Source organism: Podarcis cretensis (assembly GCF_951804945.1).
Source record: "Podarcis cretensis genome assembly, chromosome: 2".
In the NCBI taxonomy this organism is placed as follows: domain Eukaryota; kingdom Metazoa; phylum Chordata; class Lepidosauria; order Squamata; family Lacertidae; genus Podarcis; species Podarcis cretensis.
In genome coordinates, this window is record NC_137171.1 from 82,997,357 (window position 1) to 83,018,760 (window position 21,404).

Genomic DNA, 21,404 nt, shown 5'->3' on the forward strand with positions numbered 1-21,404 from the left:
ACACCAAACTTCCTAGGAATAGGGCCTTATCTTGTTTAAAGAGAAATATATAAACGTTTTGTTGATAACACTTTAGGAAATATCACTTCCTGCATGGCTGCAAGAATTATTTCAGGATGTATTTTATAAACTTTGAGAGTACGACTTGCATACTTTCCATATGGTGTAGTAGCTGGTAGTCTAATGTATCTGTGGTGTTCATACAAAGCAATTTTCTTTTATTAGGTGTCCAAGTTTATTTGTCCCCGATTCCTCGGTGTCAAGGGTACACTGACAATTGCTGTGCTTACAATCTGTGAAAAGGGCACGTTCTGATGAAAGGAAATCCATTCTGGAGCCCCAAAGAGTTGTGTTAAAACAAAACATTTGTTTGTGTAAAGCTGTGTGTGCTTACCTCAGGGTTAACCAAAGACATTGCTGAAACCACCCATTGCATGAGGTTGTAAAGAAATGGCAAATCATTTTGACCAATGTCTTTTTTTAAAAAAACAACACATATCTTTTTTAAACTCTAGTATGAAGAAGTGAAAAAGCGAAGGAAGCCCAACTATAGCAGCGTCGACCTTTCCGAGGTGGAGTGGGAAGACGGGGATGATGTGGTGAGTGATTTGTTCTGTCAGAGCTTGTCAGAAAGGTAATTGCATTCACTAATATACCACTTTCAAGTATTAAGCAGCAAGAAGAAAAGAGAAGCGAAAGATAATGGTCCATGTTCTTCCCCTTCTCCATTCAAGTTTTATATTTTTTCTTCTCGTTTTGACTTTCTCACTCTCCTTCTGCTTTGTACATACGTATCCCCATGTATAGATGTACCAAGGATATATTGCCATTTGCCCTGCACAACATCTTGCATTCCGTTGGTTACCATGGCAGGTACCAAGATCAGGCCATATTGGGTGGTGGTCCAGGAAAGCACTTAATAAGAGGCTGTGTGTATAAATCCCTATACTGCTTTGGTTCATTTGGTTCATTTAGTCTGCTGCTCAGTGACCGGGGGGGGGGGGGAGAGAGAATAGAAGAGATCCCAGTGTTATATGGAGCCTGGGTGGGATTCAACTATTGTGCCCCACTAGTGGAAACCCAGCTGATATACCAGCCACAGTCGGAAGGGGCAGCAAGGTTTCAGGAAGCCAGAATCTGTATGTCATGTGGAGAGGATTGGCATAATATATAATTCTAGGGAGACTCATATTCAATCCCATGCTCAGGCCTACTCTCTCAGCCTAATGCTTCTCATAGCTGTATAGTTCAAACGAAACAAACACACTTGGCCACCTTGCGAAGCCTGAAAGGTGAAAAACCAGGGTATAAATATTGCAATAAATAAATAAATAACCCGAATGTGCTTAGTGGTAAGATGGGAAATAAAGGTGATAAATAATCACAGGATGGATGATACATACAGCTATAAGGATTGGCAGAGGGACACTAGTCCTGTTACAAGCTCTACCAGCCATAGAGCTTGGTAAGATGAATGAGGAGGAGGTGCCAAACCCCACCATCTCCATAGGGGCAGAATTTTAAACTTTTGAAAGCCAGGAGTCACCTCTGGATCCTGCCGAGTAAATAACATTTAGATGTTAGATTACACAACAAGAACAAATCCTGTGCCAAATTTTGCCAGGATTTCCTCTATATCTCTGAAGAAGTTTCCCTGTTGCTTATGAAGCAGTTTAAAATGCCAGAAACCAACCAATATTTTAAAAAGAACCACATTTTTGGTCTCTGTCCAAACCCCAGAATCCAGAACTGCAGGATCATGTTAGTGCTGTCCATCTAACACCTTCTTTTAGGTATGTGCTAATCTTTTCAGTTAAGTTCTTTCTGTTCCAAGATCATGCTCCTCCCTTGTTCGTCTCTCTGTTGTCCAGTCAGTTTGTATCTCCCTTCTGTGTCATTCTTTATTTACATGTCAATTCCTTGAGCTGTACTGTATCAAAAGTTTTCCTTATGTCCATGGCTTAACCTTTGCCTGGTCTTTCTGTTACTTCCACCATAAATCTGATTTGTTAGGCATGATTTGTTTTGTGCAAATCCATGCTGACTGTCCTTAATTAAATCATAACTTTCCAGGTGTTCTCCTTTCGGTTCCTGTTATTGAGCTTTTCCCATAATGTCTGCGCCGACTAAAGTCATGCTTGCATGTCTGCATTTTCATAGATATTTCCTAGCACTCTTCTCAAATATCAGCAGTACATTAGCATCCCCTATATCCTTCCAAAACCCACTCATTTTGGAGAGGTTTTGAATATATCAACGGAAGGTTCCCATATTTACAGTGTCACGTCTTTCTGAAATCTGGGATTCATCACGTATGTCTGCCTCTGGAGCATTATCAGCATTCAGATGTAGGCATTTCTTATCCTTTTTCTCCAACTCAAGTTTATGTTTTTCTTCTCCCTTGCAAAATATATGTCTGATTCTGTCAGCCCACCCCTACTCAGTTTATAAATAATGAAACATTTCATGGGTTTAGCAGTGCCAGTCTTTCTTTATTTTGCTGATTAAATCAGCTCATCTTTTCAGGGACTTTTCACCTCTTCCCTTCAGCTCTTGTGATTTCTGCTCCTAAACATTTCCACTAGATTTTGTGATGTTTCCTACATTCTTTTCTGCATTTTCAACCTGAACTTGGGCTTAATTCATTTCAAAATGAGATTTGCAAGTGAAATTCCCCACTTGTGCAATTCAAATCAAAATACCCAGATTCTGCAATTGCTGAAGTCCATTGAACATCTCACCAGAGACTCAGAAACTTCTGTTTAATCTGTTCATTAGCACTCACTGGAGAGCATCTGCACTATCAAGCTTTCTAGAAGAAGGGAAAAGACTGACCCCCCCCCCTTCAAATTGAAACCGCGATATGCATGTTGTCCTTAGACTAGTTTGCAGTGGCCGAGGGAGGGGCCTGCTGTTATAATGCTGCTCTCATCAAGAAAGGGACCAAGGGTAGTAGGAAGCAGTTAGTACACCTCAGATCCTGTTGTCTCCGTGGTTGGAGCTGGAGCTGGGGTGGGGAGATTTATTTTTCTTATTCCCTGCCAGTCAATAGAATATTTGAGAGTGTGGTTGCTGACTCAGTACATCTCAGAGGCATAGAAGCTATTTGATGCAACTCTGGATGTTTCAATCCACTATCTTGATTCAAAATGGCATCCAACCGTTGCTGCTATAGCAGTGGCAGCAAAAGTGCACCAACGCAATATCTTGGGTTGACTCTGGACACAAACATATCCAGTGTCAGCTTCCAATTACTTAGACATCTGCTGGGGTCGGCGTTTTGTTTGGAACCACATCCTCATCTCAGCATTACTGTGACTTCAGCCACCACTCTGGCCCAGCGGCGCCAGGTATAAAGGGCAGAGGGGCTTCAGCTCCACCAATATTTTTTGGGCAGGGGGCAGTGCCCCCCAATATTGAGGGAGCCACCACTGGGTGTCCTCTGTGCACCCCAGCCTCCACCAAGCAGCCCAGGAGCCGGGCTGCAACTGGGATGAATGAAGCAAAGATCACCCATACTCGTCCCAAACTCTGCACGGCTGGGAGGAGCGTGGACAATCTTTGATTCACTCATCCCAACCTCTGCCTGGCTCCTGGACTGTGGCTGGGATGAGCAAACAGAGATCGCTCTCGGTGCGTCCTGCCCCTGCCTGGCGCACTCCAGGTGGCATCACGTGACGCATCACATCATATGACCGTGCACCCTCAATGGGGGGGGGGCAAGTCGATGCCCCTGCTCTGGCCCTCTGTTGGTTCAAATGCTGCAATGCCATGGCAATACTGCAGCCAACAAACAGTCCAACCCAAAAAGGCTTCCTTAGTGTTGATAGAGATATGTAGAACCTGCCAAGTACCCATCAGAGCTGAACAGCTGTGTGGCTTCCAGCCTATTATGGTGCTACTGCCACAAACGAAAAAGCCTATTTGGCTTCCACACTCAGAGAACAGAGAGACTGCTGGTGGTTGCAGCACCAACCTCACTGGGGTGGGGAGGAGTGGCGGTGAGTTCCGGAGGGACCTTATTTTGCCCGGAGGGGGGGCATTAACAACACCTTGCTCAGGGCCACCCAAAACCTGAAGCTGCAATACCTGGTTGTGTACAAGTCAGGGAGTGCATTGCCAGTTGGCAGGCCTGGTGTAGAGGATGCAAGCTTATATTGTGATACATTTGTCAATATGTCTGCCTGCCTCTTTACCCGTTTTCTATAGATTGCTTTGTGGCATTGTGTCCATTAACAAGACTAGAAAACACGCAGTTTTAATTAGATTAAAGGAGGTACAGTTTTATTTTGTGTTTAAAATGTCTTCTGTAGTGAAAACGAAGCTTTATATTTGGGAGTGCACATTGTGTTACTTAGAAGTATCTGGCCTGCTTTTGGATGAAAGATGTTCTGCATCCATATCACTGGTCACCAGTTTCAACCCCAGAGGTAGCAGAACAAAATTCTACAGAATAGATGAAAAACTGAGCTACAAAGCCAAGAACTCCATTCAGAGGGTAAAAAAATAAAAATAAAAAATCTAATTCCCACATGCATACTTGATCTTAAAAGCTATGAGGGTTTCGGGGGCCCTTTTTGTAAAGTCTGTGACTTGCCCGAGGGTTGTGTGGGGAGTGGGCGCTGGAAGACTACAGGCTCTGAAATGGAGAAAAATGAGAAACATGTTAAAGATAAATGGAACAGTTCTTTAAACGTTAGAAAGTAGATTGTTAATTAAGACCAGCTCTCCTAGTCCAAAACCACAAAAGTTAAAAAGGCAAAATATTTCCAGAATTGCCTATTACGCATTGTGTTTATATATATATGTGTGTGTGTGTGTGTGTACAAAAAAAACCTACAGTAAAATATATGTTTTATTTTATATATGCCTCCAGTGCAAAATTATTCTTTTACACTCGCTGACTGAAGAGTAAGATTGTTAGCTCCGATCTAGATGGCCCAGAATTAAATTTAAAGAGCTGCAAACATTGCAGTTTTCAGTTTGTCAGCCATGCTCAAATTCTTCACAAAAACAAAAACAGCTCTTTCCCTGACAAGCTTTGGCAACAATTCCACACACACACTCTCACACCAACAGCACAGTCCTCCTTCAGGAGGACATTGATAGCAAATCGACAATGAAAAAAGCCTGTCCCTATTGTCCAATCAATCATCCATGATGCATGCAAGTGAATTGGAGAAGAATAAATAGGTGCAGTCGTAGCAGAATAAGCTCACTGGTTTCAAATCCTGGAATGCAGCAGTGTCTTAAGGTATTCTGAAATGTTCTTTCTCCAGGGCTGTATGCATTATTTACACATTCAAATGCTATATTGTGTGTGCTCTGTTAGGCTAGTTCAAGGTAAAATGAAAAAAGAAAAGCAGAAATTATTTTTTTATTTCTTGAAAATATTATCCAGGCTGCCATCCTGCATCCATTTTCTCAGGTTTAAGCCCCACTGAACTTAGTGGAACTTCCTTCTGAGTCTGACATGCATTGAGCACATTCTTCATCTATATAAATACCAGGGAGGTTGACGCATGGGAAACAGAACATACCAAAATGACAATATACCAAAACCAAGAAAATGACATCATTTATAGCAATGTAAATATAGAAAGCTAGGGGGAGGAGGGAAGAAACACTGTATAAAACCAGTTTAAATTGACTATAAAGTAAAAACATTAAAATGCTTGGGCAAATAAATGTCCTGGCACTAAAATTGTGAGTTGAACTCCCAGTCCATAATTCAGATGCAAAACTCTGGTGCTCACATGACCATCCCACAAATATTACTTCATTGTCAGGCACTGGATCATGCTTACAGGGCGCTTCCAACTTTGGACTACATCCTGTAATCTCTAGAAAGAAATTTAAATTAAGAATGTGTGGAACCCATTTAGAAGTCCCACCAGTTTTATATAAATTCCTTTAGCTTTCTCTGAAACTCTTCAGATATTTCTCCTGAGCAGAAACCTTCACCCCAAATCTGCATATTGGTTAAAAAATTGGAAGCAATTCTGGTCTTATGACTCTTTCTCACTGTGTGGAGTGTTTCTTTGCAGACCTTGGTTCTGAAAGGTCATCTAGTCTGGTGAGAAACAAGTAATATCACTGTGTAGAAGGATCCCAGTTGGAGATATAGAGGGTACCCATCGCCACATGCATATTTTTTTGCAAATTTGAATGGAACTCTTTTAGGGTTTCTCAGAATTTCTTGCATGTTCTATCCAACCCAGAAACCCCAACATTGAACATGCCCATGTAGTTTAGTAGAAGGGAGGGAGAAGGTGGAACTGACTGGGAGGAGGACATGTCAGAAACTGAAGAGGTAACAGGATTTAGTGAGCAGGAAGGGGCTGTGGCAGAAAGCAGCCCAGAATCAGCAGCAGAAGCAGAGGGGGGGGGTCAAGAGGTGAAGTAGAGGCAGGCTGCTGAAGAGGCCAGGGAGTCTCCCCCTCCTGCTGTGAGTAGCTCTGATCTCCCTCCTGCTGTGAGTAGCTCTGATCTCCCAGAGCATGCAGAGAAATGAAGAGGGTGGAACACTGAGAGAGCCTTAGGCTGCTGGAGGAAGAACTGGGGGAGGAGGCTTAGAGAGTAGTGGGAAGACGGGAACCATCAGTCCTCACAACTGGCTCATTGGGGCAAGACCTACTGGGAAGAGTTGCTGTGATCATTAGGCCTGTGCTGTTTGGGTTCTTTTCAATAAAGAGTTAACTTCACTGACACTGGGTGTTTTATTGCTGACCTGCTCCTGACTCTGGTTCCTGGCAGCCATTATATTTTAAAATGTGTATTTTTTAAAAAAGTAGGTTGTGTCTTGTTTCCATACTAATCCTTCTCTCCTTGTAAGCAGAAGCGTCCATTGAAAGTAGCAGCTTCAGAAAAGTGATTTTCTTTTTGTCAGAATGATGGCATGGCAGGAAGAGAAAAATTTTAATTTCGATGCTCACCACACATGGCTACTGCATGAAAAACAAACAAACCTCATATTAATTGTGTCTGCACACTTAACCCATGACCAAGAAGACTTCCGGAAAATGTTTTTGCTGAGAGGACTTTGCCTGAAGCTGTCTAAGCAGAACCCTATGGATCCAAATATGCATTTTTATCTATCCTATCAGGTTCTAATCTATAATCCATTAACATGAGTTGAAAACTTCTCATCCTTGGTAGTTAAATTACACGAAGATGGAAGGTTACTGTGTGCACATGGCTTCAGCAGCTATGCGAAATATCTTCATTTTGCCCAAATACGCGAACTACAAAGAAGATAATTTTTTTTCTCATTCCTTGTCTAACTATATGACTGTATTTTACTTTCAGCTTCGAAATGCAATGGTGAATCAGAAAACAGGAAAATTCTCTATGGAAGTGAAGAAAACCGTGGACAAAGGGGTATCGTATAGAAAATACTTTTTCAGCTAGTAGTAAAACAAATAATTGCTTTTTTAAAAAACACCCACAAACCATTGGTTTAAAGTGTATGTTTGGAGTGGAAAACTTTCCCTGAGACATGATGCCCACAGTGTTTATTAATTGTGGGTCAGATATAAACATTTGCATGTATGTGTGCACATTGCTGTTATTAATCTTGTCACAGATTTTAAGTTTGCTTTTGCATTTAACCCTGCAAACCTTTCCTAACAGGCATGTTGTTGTTTCTCTTTCCTTTTCTAAATCTAGAAGCGGGTGTTGGTGATGACAAATGACTACTATTATACAGACATCAAGGGGACTCCTTTCAGGTAGGGCTGGCCATAATAAATGGAACATTTCATCAGGCTCATTGCAGTTGCAAGCCTTGCGAGCTCATTAAAAGCTCATCAGGAGGGCTGACAATAAAATACTCCTGGACAATGCTGCAAAGAGCGAGGGAAAAGGTTTCCGAACGTGCCTTTTTAGGTTTCATTCAGGGATGGGTAGTTTGTGAAAGGTAAATTCTTTGGCTGTGATCCGGACCTGCCATTCAGGAAGTCCTCTGCTCTCTTCAGTGCTTGGGGAGAGCAGCATGTGTGTGTTCCTGTCTCTACTGAACTGCCCCTACCACACCAGAGAAGAAGGCAGCTCTGCTTGCACAGAGCTCTGGGAAAGGAATAGTACCATTTAAAGGATTACACTAACAAATGCATCTCTGTGTGCACAGAGGAGGCTTGTTGAGCCACAAGCCATTCAAAGTATGATATTGTGTGTATGCAGCCTCTCCTGACCTGGTGTTAACTAGACTGAAGAGACAACAAGGGTACAGCAGGACTCCAGAGCTGTGTGTTTAGCTCTTCCCCAAATTCCCAAACACTCTCTGAGCCCCTCATGGAGAACCCAGGAAGATAAAAGTTCTCTATTGTTTCTATGAATACGAAAGACTCCCCACTCCAGAAGCTCATTGCATGAGAGGTTGATAGAATTTGTGTGGCTCCAGGGACAGGCCTTCATGCCAGTAACACCTGTAAAAGGCTCTGGGCTGCCTCAAGTAAGCAGGCAAGACCTCAGTCCTGGCTGTGGCACCAATGGACCCCCAGTTCTTCTTCTTCCTGCCCAATTGTGCAATAAGCCCCTACTGCCTGCATATCAGCTCTGAGCCATAGGCATCAGACAAAGGAGAGCCAAGTGGCAAGGGAGCTGAGAGAGATACACTCCAAAATATACCAGAGCCAAGAAGCCTGTTGTAGCTCAGGCAAAGTCTCATCCCAAATCAGAAGCCTTCTGGAGTCCTTCCTGTCCAGGAAGATCCAATAGCCAATCAGGGTAGGTAGTCCGGAGCCTGAAAATGCATTGCTGCCCAGATGTTTTGGACTACAAGACAGAAGTACTGTTTTTGGGGGACAGGAGGCGGGCAGGTGTGGAGGATTCCATGGTCCTGAATGGGGTAACTGTGCCCCTGAAGGACCAGGTGCGCAGCCTGGGAGTCATTTTGGACTCACAGCTGTCCATGGAGGCACAGGTCAAATCTGTGTCCAGGGCAGCTGTTTACCAGCTCCATCTGGTACGTAGGCTGAGACCCTATCTGCCTGCGGACTGTCTCGCCAGAGAGGTGCATGCTCTGGTTATCTCCCGCTTGGACTACTGCAATGCACTCTACGTGGGGCTACCTTTGAAGGTGACTCGGAAACTACAACTAATCCAGAATGCGGCAGCTAGACTGGTGACTGGGGGCGGCCGCCGAGACCATATAACACCGGTCTTGAAAGACCTACATTGGCTCCCAGTACATTTCCGAGCACAATTCAAAGTGTTGGTGTTGACCTTTAAAGCCCTAAATGGCCTCGATCCAGCATAACTGAAGGAGCGTCTCCACCCCCATCATTCTGCCTGGACACTGAGGTCCAGCGCCGAGGGCCTTCTGGCGGTTCCCTCATTGCGAGAAGCAAAGCTACAGGGAACCAGGCAGAGGGCCTTCTCAGTAGTGGCGCCCGCCCTGTGGAACACCCTTCCAGCAGATGTCAAAGCGATAAACAACTACCTGACATTCAGAAGACATCTTAAGGCAGCCCTGTTCAGGGAAGTTTTTAACGTGTGATATTTTACTGTATTTTTGGTTTGTATGGAAGCCGCCCAGAGTGGCTGGGGAGGCCCAGCCAGATGGGTGGGGTATAAATAATAAATTATTATTATTATTATTATTATTATTATTATTACTACTACAACTCCCATCATCCCATTCAGTCTTGGGCTGATGGGAGTTGGAGTAAAAACATATGGAAAGTGCAATACCTCAAGAGTGGCCTCTCCCCATATGAACTGACCTGGACCCTGTGATCATCATCAGAGGCCCTTCATGTGCCTCCTCCACGAGAGGTCCACAGGGCAACAACATGAGAGCAGGCCTTTTCTGTGATGGTTCCTTGCCTGTGGAAGTTTCTCCCCAGGGAGGTTCATCTGATGCCTTTGTTATATATTTTTAGGTGCTAGACAAAAGCATTCTTCTTCTCCCAGGCCTTTGGCTAATCAAACCACCTATGGCCTTTTAGATGGGGGAGGATTGTTTTTGTTTGTTAATATGTATTGCGCTGTATATTTTGTGCTTTTATACTGTAAACCACCCTGTGACCCTCTGATGAAGGATGGTATGGAAATAATAATAATAATTTGGCAAAAGCTGTTGTAAACCATAGTTCTGGTAGCTCACTGCACCAGTAACTGGCACAGAAGCCTGAAGATTAGCGGATTCTGGTCTTGGCTCTTGGCATTTGTGGCATCCGTGCCTCAGGTTGGCCCCTTGTCTTAACTCTGCTGTGGATCTGGATGCCCATCTACCTATGAGAGAGCAGTATAAGCAAAACAGAAGTGCAGTGCAAAAGCTATTTTGTAGAACATTGTTTTCCAGATCCTTGCCTTTCTATTGTGGGTCTTATATTGATAAGAGATAGTAGTGCAGATGGTTTAAAGGGCAGAAAAGGAAACGTACTTTTATAGCATGCATTTCTGTTGTACCAAAAAAAGGTCTTTGGAATTTCCTCTCCAAAGGCTTGTAGATTCTCAAACAAATTAGATACCTGACCACAGAGAATAGATTGCATCTCCGAGTGGGAACCATGTGGGCTTTATCCTATTGATCTCTTGCCAGGCCTCCAAGTCACCTGTACTGCAGTTTCATGAATGCTTTAGAAAACAGAGGAAATGTCTTCCAGCCCTTCATCCATGCTATACATTATATAGTAGTAGTCCTCCGTGTGTGACCGTGTTATATGGAGAAGATAAGCCCAATGCGGTATTATTTCCATCACATAAAATATGAACATGCCAAAATATGCAACAAAGAATTATGCCAAGTGGGTCATTATGACCCCCATTAACACATTCTTGTATTTCCTTGCACTCAGCAGCTCTACTGGCGCCCAAACTATAAGTAAGGGCAGTCCGTCCCCTTCCCCCCCATGCACACAGATGACTTTCATTTTTGAGCCTCCTTCTAGTGAGCCCATGGGCATGTTCAGATCTTGGCTGGAAAATGAAGCAGCTGGAAGAACCACTCTGACCTTGGTGGGGCTTGCATTTGAGCTTGCCAGAGAATGCACGGGTTACTGCACCCCTAAACACACAAATAGATACAGTCCATTGCTCCTGGCACAGTAAAAATGAAATGGCACTGAAGTGGCTGGTTGAGCAATAAATGCAACCACCAAGGTTTTGGAAACAACACTGAATTGTTTCTAGAGGACGGACTAAAAATGCTGGGAGAATGGTATATATTTTCTCTTGCACTTTCCTAACTTTGTGTGTGGGACAGATTTCATGGCCTGCTTTTTGTTTATCTGCACAGTTTAGGTGTGGCTCTCTCTAGAGGACATGGCAAATATTTCTTCAGAGGAAACGTGACTATAGAAGAAGGTAGCATTTGCACAGCAAATCAGATTTCCTAGGCATTTGTTCAACTGTTGCATGATAATAGGGCTTAAGGCATGGAGGTCTCTCAAGCAGTTTTTCTGCTTTATTGCCCAGTGACCTTGTGCATGTTTTGGATGTGTGTGTGCGTGTGTGTGTGCATGCACACATATCTAATTGGATGAAAGATATATGTGGGAGATTTATGGGGACAGTGCCACAACAAAGATTCATTGTAACATAGAAAGCAGCAACATGGCTGCATCATTTTATCCCTCACTTTGTGGGCATCTTTGTGCTAGATTTGTGGTTTTAATTGATTAGGCCTATTAGGTGGATCGGACCACAGAGCTATGCAGCCACCTTGCTTGCCCAGCAGGGCAACCCCCACCCTATCCGTGCCAATTTGTGTTTTTCATGGTCAAAGCGTCATCATCAGAGTAGCAGATCCCCTACTTTTACTATTTGAATTATACCCGTATGCCTGCTAACCACAGTTGTGGGACTCTTGAATGTTTTACGAGCCAAAACATACGAGAGAACCTGGGTCCTGCTGTTCAGACAATGGTAGCTGAGGTTGAGATAGAGTTTTCATTCCCCTGTAGTTACTCTTGATAAGTAGTTCCAGCCTAAACCACACATTTTGCATGCAGAATTGCCTTGGTTCAGTCCCTGGCATCTCCATTTAAGAGGATCTGGATGCAGGTAATGTGAAGGACCTCTGTCTGAAACTGCCTGCCAGAGTGGACAGCATGGGGTCTTCTATAAGGCAGCTTCCTATGTTCCAGTATAAACAATTACCCAAACCTACATTGGTCATCTTCATTTTAGTTTGTATTAAAAATTCCATTTTGTCATCTTAGTAGAGCTTGAGACTCATAATCTCAGTGTCCTTTTTCATTCCTATCCTCAGCTACTTGCCTTTTGTGCGTCTTCATGAGTTTTGTTTTTAAAAAAGCTTTTTTAAAATACAGACAGCAATAACAAAAGAGCATTATGTAACAGTACCACAAGATCACTAAAGGAATAGAGAACACACTGGGCTATTTCCCAACACTGCAACTTCACTGGTGCAACCGGCTTCCGTGCATGCGATGGAACTTCCTTTTCCTTTCCCATCCCCTCCAGTTCCCTGCACACTCACAAAAGTATATTTGGGTGGTGTACTAGGAGAGGAGAGGAAAAGGAAGTCCTGCCACATGCATGGAATTCCACTCACTCAGCATTGGATACAACCCACTGATTACAATCCTTAGGATATCATGCTTGTGGGACAACTAGGGTAAAAGTGCCTGTTGTCTTAACATGCTTGAAGACCAGCTTGAAGTTTGTACAGGTGTCTTCCAGCTGTCTAACCTATGTGGTCCTGTATATATAATGATATTCAGTTCCCAAGGTTTAATCAAATGCATTCCCTTGGTTCTTGCATATTTCAGTACTGATAGAAATACACTTAATTTAGATTAGTTATGGTATATAACCTAGCAGTCCACTCCCTACCCCAAAGAAGGAAGAATGACTGTCTTGAACTGTATACAGACACTGAACTGATTCTGATAGCTTTCAGAAAATGACCCTTGTCACATTTTCCGATTTCAGGATTGAATGATTTAGAACAGCCTGATGTCTCTTTGGCAGATGAATGGTAAGTCTTCAATAAAGCATGCAGTTGATTTGTGTTGCTCTTTTTGTTCATGTGTGGTGTGTCTGACTCCTTCTGCAGAATGACAATGGGAGATCACACTTACAAATATTTGTTGAAATTATTTTTAACCATGCTATGTTCTCAGGTCATATTGCAACACAGACTTGCATCCTGAGCACCGCCAAATGACTCAGCTGAAGGCTATTCAAAACTACCTCATGGGGAAAGAGCCATTGCTTCCTTGTGAGTTGTTGATTAATTTTGATAAGTATTCCTCCAAACTGTATTTGCCTTTTACAGCTTCATTTTTAATGCAATACACAGGAAATGGGCAGCGTACATCATTGGTGGGGGCCTGAGCTTGCTTGAACCATCAAATCAGTAGCTGGTCTAGGCAAGCTTTTTTTTCTCAGCCTCAGTTCCCCCATCTGTGATATTGGGGTTATAATACTGACCTACCACTGAATGGATTATAACACAATAAAGATTTGGAAGCTCTTTGAACACTACATAAACATTAAGTATCCTTACTTAAGAAAGTTCCATTTGTACTGGATGTTATACAACAAACTGCTGGGTGAAACCTTTGCTTGCGTCACTAGAAATACATTGGCATGTATTACTGAGAAAAGCAAGATGGATTTTGACGTTCAGACTGTTTGATGATCATACCTGTATGTGCTTTGGTAACAAAAACTTAACTGAGCTGTGGTTGGGATGTGAGACAGTACTGTCTGCAGCACAACCTTACACATGAAACTGGGAATTTTCCATTGCTGGCCACAGAAAGCAAATGTTCCATGTGTTCATTTAATAGTGTCTTCTATAAGTTGGTACTGGGACAGAATATGGGTGCTGGTGGATCGCAACCAGTATTGTGGAATGATGCTACCAAGCATGATAGTACCTGGATGAAATATAGCATGGACATATGGAACTCGTATAAGGATTAGTGCAAGGAATCCAGGAAATTTAGATTTTCATGTTCAAGAGAAAGATGCTAGCCATGGTATGTGAGATTTTCCTCCTCCCCGTCTCATCTCAAATAGGTGAGATTTCCACCACATACGTACCTACAATTTCTTCTGGGGCCAGAGTCCGCAGTGAAGTATACAGTCTCTAACAACAGACATGTAGCATTCCTGCCAATATCTACTGACTCCAAGTTTACTGTCGTAAGAAGGCTGCACACATGCTCCTTATTAATGCTTTTAAAACTTTATAGGTGATAAAGAATTAATACAGGAAGTCCTGTTTGATGCAGTGGTCAGCGCACCAATAGAAGCTTATTGGACCAGCCTTGCACTGAACAAATCAGAGTAAGTGAACAAAGCATTGCTTATGATTCTTTTAATAATGTCTTCACTCAGTTACATACATTTATTTTTCACCAATTCATTCATTGTTTTAAATATATGATGCACAGAAATAATTCACCTGCCCTTATAGACTCTTCCATTTGTAACAGTGGAAAGATTTGATTCGTGTCTACATTCTTTAGAACCTCTTCTGTACTAGAGTAATGGGTGTTATATATTATTAAAATACTACTTCCATAATAATGACCTAAATCATAGATTTCCAATGTGGTGTGATCTGTTACTATAAAGAAGCAATGCAGAAGAAAGAAGCAGCAGCTAAACCAGCTGCTGGTGGCTGGAAAGCCAGACAGGATGTTTGTGACTGTTACCATGGCAATAAAGGGGCAGTCCATTCTCCGTATTGAGCACCGGATGTGAGCTCAGTGTGTGTCATATGACCTGTACAGGATGTACATGGGTGGAGTTTAATGATTCTCTCTGTTGTTTGTGAAGAGTGCAGACATGTTTATCTGTATGGCTGCTAAAGACAGAAATAAAGACATGTAAATACGTTTCTGTCTAAGTCTGATTCCCCTCCCTGGGGAGCAGGGAGAGGGAGAAGCAGTGGTGTGTTTTTCTCACAGTCTGGGAAAAATCACCGATACAGACCTCGCATGTTTACCTGCCGGGAGTCGCAGGGGGAGGTCAAAGGAATTCAGCCGGTGCCTGAAAAGGTAGGCACATTCCTCTGACCGAGGCAGAATTCCAACATGATCCAGGTACTGTTGAAATCCAGGAGCTATCAACCCAAAGCCAATGGCCACGCTGGCTTCCCCTAATCTAGACTGTCCTCCTGGTACAGGCTTTGCTGTGCTGGCATCCTGAGAGTGCCACTACTCTCTCTTCTCAGGTGCTGCTACCAACCGCTGGCGTTTTCTAAAACTGGGGCTGTGATGCGACTTCGCTTGTAGAGTTGCATGTAGAGTTGGCATGTAGAGTTGCTAAGCTGAAACCCAGCTATTTCTCTTTTCCATTAAACCCATTACTAAAACAAAAGATTGGGCAGCTGTGTAGCTATCCTCAGTCCTGTCATTCCCCTGCAATCATCCACTACCCACTGTAATGAGCAAGTGAGCTGTACATCAGCTGAGGAGGGAGGCTGACGACAGAGCCTGCAGCATAATGGATGAGAGAAATGAGGACTCTCTTGTCTTCCAAGTCAGCAGCCCATTAAAGGGCCGTGGGGGGAATCTCTAGGCAGCCACCTGACAACCCTCACGGCGTCATTTGTTCTGGAGCGGCAAAATGAAATTGCATAGACAGCATTTAATTTAATAATAATTTTAAAAAACCAAGATTGACATGCAGTGCCCCTGCTGACTTGCTCTCAGAGTGTTTTGCATAAAATCACTGCATTAAAGCCACATTTGAGACCATTAAAAACCAATTTTGAAAAAGAAAACTAGGAAGGGAATATAGAAGATTCACTTAAGGGACAAATTGGGCATTGTCTAAAAGCACATGAAGAATGGTGGAGTGTCATTTTTTTTCTTTTTTCTTTTTGAAGGGTAAGTGGAACAATGAAAAACAATATCCTGGCATGACTTTGCTAGTCCTTACTCCTAAGAATGCACAGGGTTGCAGCCTTGTGCATAGAGCATCAGATTAGAGCTGGGGAAATTTCTGAGATCCCCCCCCCCCATTACCCACTACAAAAAGTTCACCTCACATAATTTCCCAAGAATATTCTCCACCATTAAATTAAATTAAATTAAATTTTTCTCTGCCACTAGAGCTCAGAACAATTCTGGGTCCAGAATGCAAAATGGTGGCCACAATGTCAACATAGTTGCTTCTGCCATCACGTCCAGTGCCATATATATATTAGAAATTTAGGTGAAAACAGAAGAGGCTGTGCTACAGCCACTGGTAATGGTGAGCCCCACAACCACCCCCTGAAAAAACCTGCTAGGTAATTTCTTATTCCCCACCTTGAAAAATTGAGAGAAATGGTGCTCCCACCAATCAAAAAGTAGGGGGTGGTGTTGTTGTTGTTGTTATTTTGTACCCCACCCATCTGACTTGGTTGCTCCAGCCACTCTGGGCAGGTTCCAGCATATATAAAAACATAGCAAAACATTCAACTTTAAAAAGCTTCCTTATACAGAGCTGCCTTCAGATGTATAGGATAATTTGGATAATTTCAAGCGGCCATTTGCACACAACTATAGGTTAGGGAGATTGTGCATCTGTGTTGACTGCTTAACAGTTTATCCTTTCAGTCCAACTCCCACTGATTAATTGGGGAAATATTTTAATTTCAGTTAAAGCTTAAGTTGATTATTGTATTTATTAAAACTGATTAAAATTGCAGTCCTGGTTTGTGCTTGCACTTCTTGTGACCTCAGAATATCTGCATACCATTTACTGTCTGGAAATGTAATTCTTCCTTGTGTGTTGCTCTCCTTCAGAAATTCAGACAAGGGAGTAGAAGTTGCCTTCCTTGGAACTCGGACGGGTCTTTCTCGTGTCAATTTGTTTGTGGGACCGGAACAGCTAACTAATCAGTAAGTAGTATATGGCAGTGTAAGAAAGCAGTACCGGAAGTAAAGAACCATGCACATAATTTTATATAGTCCCTTCTTTCCCTTTCCCACTAGTTCTCTGCATTCTAGTTCAGATTCCATGTGTCAAAACAAAGGACACTTAACACTCTTCTGGGCAAAGTGTGAGCTTCAGTTGTTGATTTAGGAAGCCCTGAACAACTTGGAGCCTGGCTATATGAGGAGATACCTTCACCTCTTTAGACCAGACTGGCCAGTGTGATTTCAGAATGAGGTCCTCTTGGTTGCACTACAGTCTGCAGAAATGCATCAGGTAGCAACCAGGGAAGAAGGCCTTCTCTGTTCCAATGCCCAATTTCTGGAGCCATGTCTCCCTGGAAATAAGGTGGGTGTCAACCTCGTTGAGTTTTTGGCAAATCTTGAATGTGCACTTGCTCACCTCAGCTGGGTTTCTTTGGGCAGGGGCATGGAGGTAAAAGGCCCAGCTTTGAGAAATGTACCAGTTACTGAATATATGATTTCATTTTCATTTATTGCAATGTGTTTTGTCTATTGCATAGTCTTTTAGCCTTCTTGGGATTTCATTTGGAAGATGGTGTATAAATATTTAAAAAGAAAATAAATTTGGAAAGCTTGTACATAACAGATTGTTCATTCAGTTTTCAAACGATTTCATCCTGTCTCATCACACAAAGAATGCAGATCTGATTTTAGCAGGTTTAATACAGCTCATATAGCCCTAAAAGGCAATGGATATCTGTCCCCTTGATCCCCCCCACACACTTTAAATCTCCCAAGAAAAATGGTTCCCCATTTGCACCCAATTCATCATGCATTGCTAGCTACAAAATAACATTTTAAGTGAGAATGCCCAGAATCTCAAGACTTACTTTAAAGCATACCTAAGAAGAAGAAACCTCACCACCCCCATTACACATTGAAGTCTCATGTTTTTGAAAGCAACTCTATTTCCTTTTTGCTTGGAGGACTGCTTTTTGAAAAAACACAAGCCCAAAGCCCTTCTGCGCACATCCATTTCTTCGGACAAAATGTTTCGTAAAATAAAATCACGCGCCCCCCAAAAAAGCCCTAAAAAGCAATGGCTCATCATTGTTTCATTCACTCCTTTTTTTTGTTTTGTTTTTCTCAACATGCATGCTACTTTACTATTATTATTTGGTACTGTATTTATTTGTCGCTTCTTACACCAAAGGGTCTCAAAGCAACCTACACAATCAAAACTGAAATAACAAAAATACAAATACTGAAACCAAATATTGAAACATCAATAAAGTAAGGCCTAATGTGCTTTTCTGTTACACTTCCTGGAAGATGTTCATTGCTTAGTTACTGGGGCTACCTACAAGCTGAGGAGGAGACCGGTTTTCCAGCTCCTGTGTCTTAGCAGCAGCCATGCTTATTCACTGCAGCATGTTTATTTTAGGTGCATTCTACCTGGGAAGGCATTGTAAGTGCAGTTGTAACCAGGCACATGTGGGGCTGCCATCCTGACACCAGTGACTCTGCTATCGAGAGGGTATCTTACATTATTCTAGAGTTACTTTCAGGAGAACTAAAGAAAGAAGGAAGGAAAGAAAGATAACTTTTGTTTTTTAAGGAGCTTAAGATGTAAAAATCAAAACAAGCAAACATATTATGTTTTCTTCTGTTTCAAGAGACTTCTTGACAGCTGGAGACAAGGAGAATATTTTCAATGCTGATCATTTCCCGCTTTGGTACAGAAGAGCTGCAGAACAGATACCAGGAAGCTTTGTCTACTCAATCCCTTTCAGCACAGGTTTGTCATTTAATTGTGCTTCGATTCATAGCTAATTCATACACTCAAAACCACTTGGAGGAACATGTGAAATGTGTGGTATAAAATCTTAAAGTAAATAAAAAGAAGGAAGGAATTGCACCCATCAATCCAGATTGGTACCCAGTATTTCTGCTTACTTAAAACTACAGGCAGTTAAGATTTGCAGGATTTAATTTAATATTATGCTGTAATTTCACAGTTTCTAATTGTACTGTGCACACAAAGAACTGTTGTTTAGCATGAACACACAAACGTACTGGCTTCCAGGGAGGCAGCCACAGTCCTTTGAGCCCCTCCCCAGTCCTTTGAGCTCAGCACGACCTAGCAACTAAACAAATGTGTGGTTGAGCATGTCATTTGAATGTGGGGTCATGGTTAATCTCTCCCCTCCTTAACCAAGGTTTGTTCTTGGTTACAGATTATGGTTTAGCAGGATAGAGCTTGACTGCAATCTCCAGTTCAGATGACATGCAAAGCTTATTTTAATCTGCTACTGTGAAAACATACCACCAGTTGTTTAAAAATACATAGTTAGAATCTTAATTTGAATAACTGCTTCTTTTTTTATTGTAGAAACAGCAAACAAAAGCAATGTGGTAACAGCAAGTACTGCCATTCAGCTTCTAGATGACAGAAAATCTCCAGTGGTAGCAGGTAAAAATTATTGCTCCTTTTCTATATCAATATTGTAAACAGGCTTTGCTTTCTTATGCTACTTAGACTTCCTATAAAAATTCTCACTTAAAGACTGTTTTGGAAGTAAGTTCAATGAAGTGCAACTTAATGACCTAATGTCTGGACCATCACAGGCCTCCTCACTTTAAAATGCTTGATTCTGAATGCCCTGAAGACACGAAAATCCTTCATTATAAGTTGGAAGGGGTTTAATTTGCATTAACAAGGCAGTATTTACCGAAATTTCAGTATGGCAAATCTGAAATCACAAACCTTTCTTATTATAAATTTTAATTAACATAGGTGGACCCTTATTAGTCATACTTGTGTATGGAGTTAGCTGCAAATGTATATATTGAGAATAACAATATATACAACTGGCTTAACAGGAACATCAATGGACAACAGTACTTCTGAAGCAGCACTGGAGTTCACTAGTGTTTTCTACAAGCTATTTCATACCCAATGTGCTAACTTCCTGATGTTGTTGCCATGAGCCCCAGCCAGCATGGCCAAGAGTCAGAGTTGATGGGAGCTTATTTCTAATGTTTGTTTGTTTTATTCCCTTAATTTATCGACCACCCTTCATCCAAGGATCAAAGGGTGTTTTACAGTTTCGAAAAACAAAAGCACATAATAACAAACAAAACAATGCTTCCCCCCAACACACAGTTTATAAGGCCATAGATGGTTTAGTTAGCCAAAGGCCTGGGAGAAGAGAAATGTTTTTGCCTGGTGCCTAAAGATATGTCATGAAGTCACCAGGTGAGCATCTCTGAGGAGAACACTGCACAGCGGAGAGCTACTGCGGAAAAGATCCATTCTCATGTTGCCATCCTCTTACCTCCCATGGAGGGGGCACACAAAGAAGGGCCTCAGATGATGATAGTAGTCACACCCACCCTGTGAAACACCTTCCCATCAGATGTCAAGGAAATAAACCACTATCTGACTTTTAGAAGACGTCTGAAGGCAGCCCTGTACAAGGAAGTTTTTAATGTTTGATGCCTTACTGTGTTGTAATTTGTTGAAAGCCGCCCAGAGTGATTGGGGCAACCCAGCCAGATGGGTGGCATATAAATATATTATTAGTATAACTACTACTATTACTATTACTGTTGCAGAGTCTGGGTTGGTTCATACGGGGCGAGGCAGTTCTTGAGGTATTACAGTATTTGCATATTTAAGGTTTGAATTTGGCTCAGAAACTGATTGGCAGCCAGTGCAGGCAGGCCAGGTTGGGTTTAATATGCTCAAACCATCTTGACCCGGCGAACAGCTTGGCTGCTGAATTCTGCACCAGCTGAAGTTTCCAAATTGTCTTCAGAGGCAGCCCTGTATGTTGCAGTAATCTAACCTAGAGATTACCAGAGCACAGAAAACAGACGTTAGGCTATCATTGCACAGGTAGCTGCGCAGCTGAGCCAGCAGCCGAAGTTGGTGGAAGGAGGCGAGTCCAGCCATATCTGAAGAGCACCAAGCTGGCTGGATCTGGGATACTCCTTATGTAATGATACAAATGTGATTAGTGAAAAAGTATCTTTAAATTGTGGTGTGAATAGCAGTATTTTGAGTCCAACCATTCTGAAATACATCTTTGCTATTCACAAACCTTTCACTCCCTGACAGCAGTCTTTTATTCTTTGCTTCTTAGGTTGTTCTCCCCTCCACATTATAAATTATCAGTCACTGTGTAGTGGAATCCATGCAAATATGAAAGAATCCTTTCCCATATACAGGTTGAGATGAATTATCTGGGCTGCTTAAAGAAAGAGAACTTGACCTTTCAAGAGTGGGACTGGGCTGGCATATTATCCTGGTGTGGGTGCGCGTCTTTAAGTTGGCCTGCGTCAGTCAGGTACAACAATCCACCCTCCCACCCAACTTCCAGAATACTGGATTTCCTGGTTGCTGTTCAAGGCAAAGTAGGCGTTTTGGGTACACAAAAAGTACAGACTTCGTATATGAGCTGGTGTGTGCATAGAAAGAGGGCCTGAGGCTGAAATGTTACTGGGGGCGGAGCCAATAGTTGAATAACCAAATTAGAACTTTGTTCACATAAAACTACGATATAAATTGTAGCAATGTTTTCATTT

General features: G+C 42.3%; 1 protein-coding gene across 2 annotated transcripts in view; it reads left to right on the forward strand.

The window, feature by feature from the left end:
• CACNA2D3 (calcium voltage-gated channel auxiliary subunit alpha2delta 3) overlaps positions 1–21,404 on the forward strand; it is a 494,630-nt gene that overhangs the window by 375,264 nt on the left and 97,962 nt on the right. For both annotated transcript variants that reach the window (XM_079964982.1, XM_079964983.1), the window contains 10 exons: positions 516–599; positions 7,309–7,380; positions 7,669–7,730; positions 11,243–11,310; positions 12,904–12,949; positions 13,095–13,192; positions 14,175–14,268; positions 16,722–16,817; positions 18,491–18,612; positions 19,207–19,287. In XM_079964982.1, coding sequence (XP_079821108.1) covers positions 516–599; positions 7,309–7,380; positions 7,669–7,730; positions 11,243–11,310; positions 12,904–12,949; positions 13,095–13,192; positions 14,175–14,268; positions 16,722–16,817; positions 18,491–18,612; positions 19,207–19,287 — 823 coding nt within the window. The remainder of the gene's footprint in view (positions 1–515; positions 600–7,308; positions 7,381–7,668; positions 7,731–11,242; positions 11,311–12,903; positions 12,950–13,094; positions 13,193–14,174; positions 14,269–16,721; positions 16,818–18,490; positions 18,613–19,206; positions 19,288–21,404) is intronic.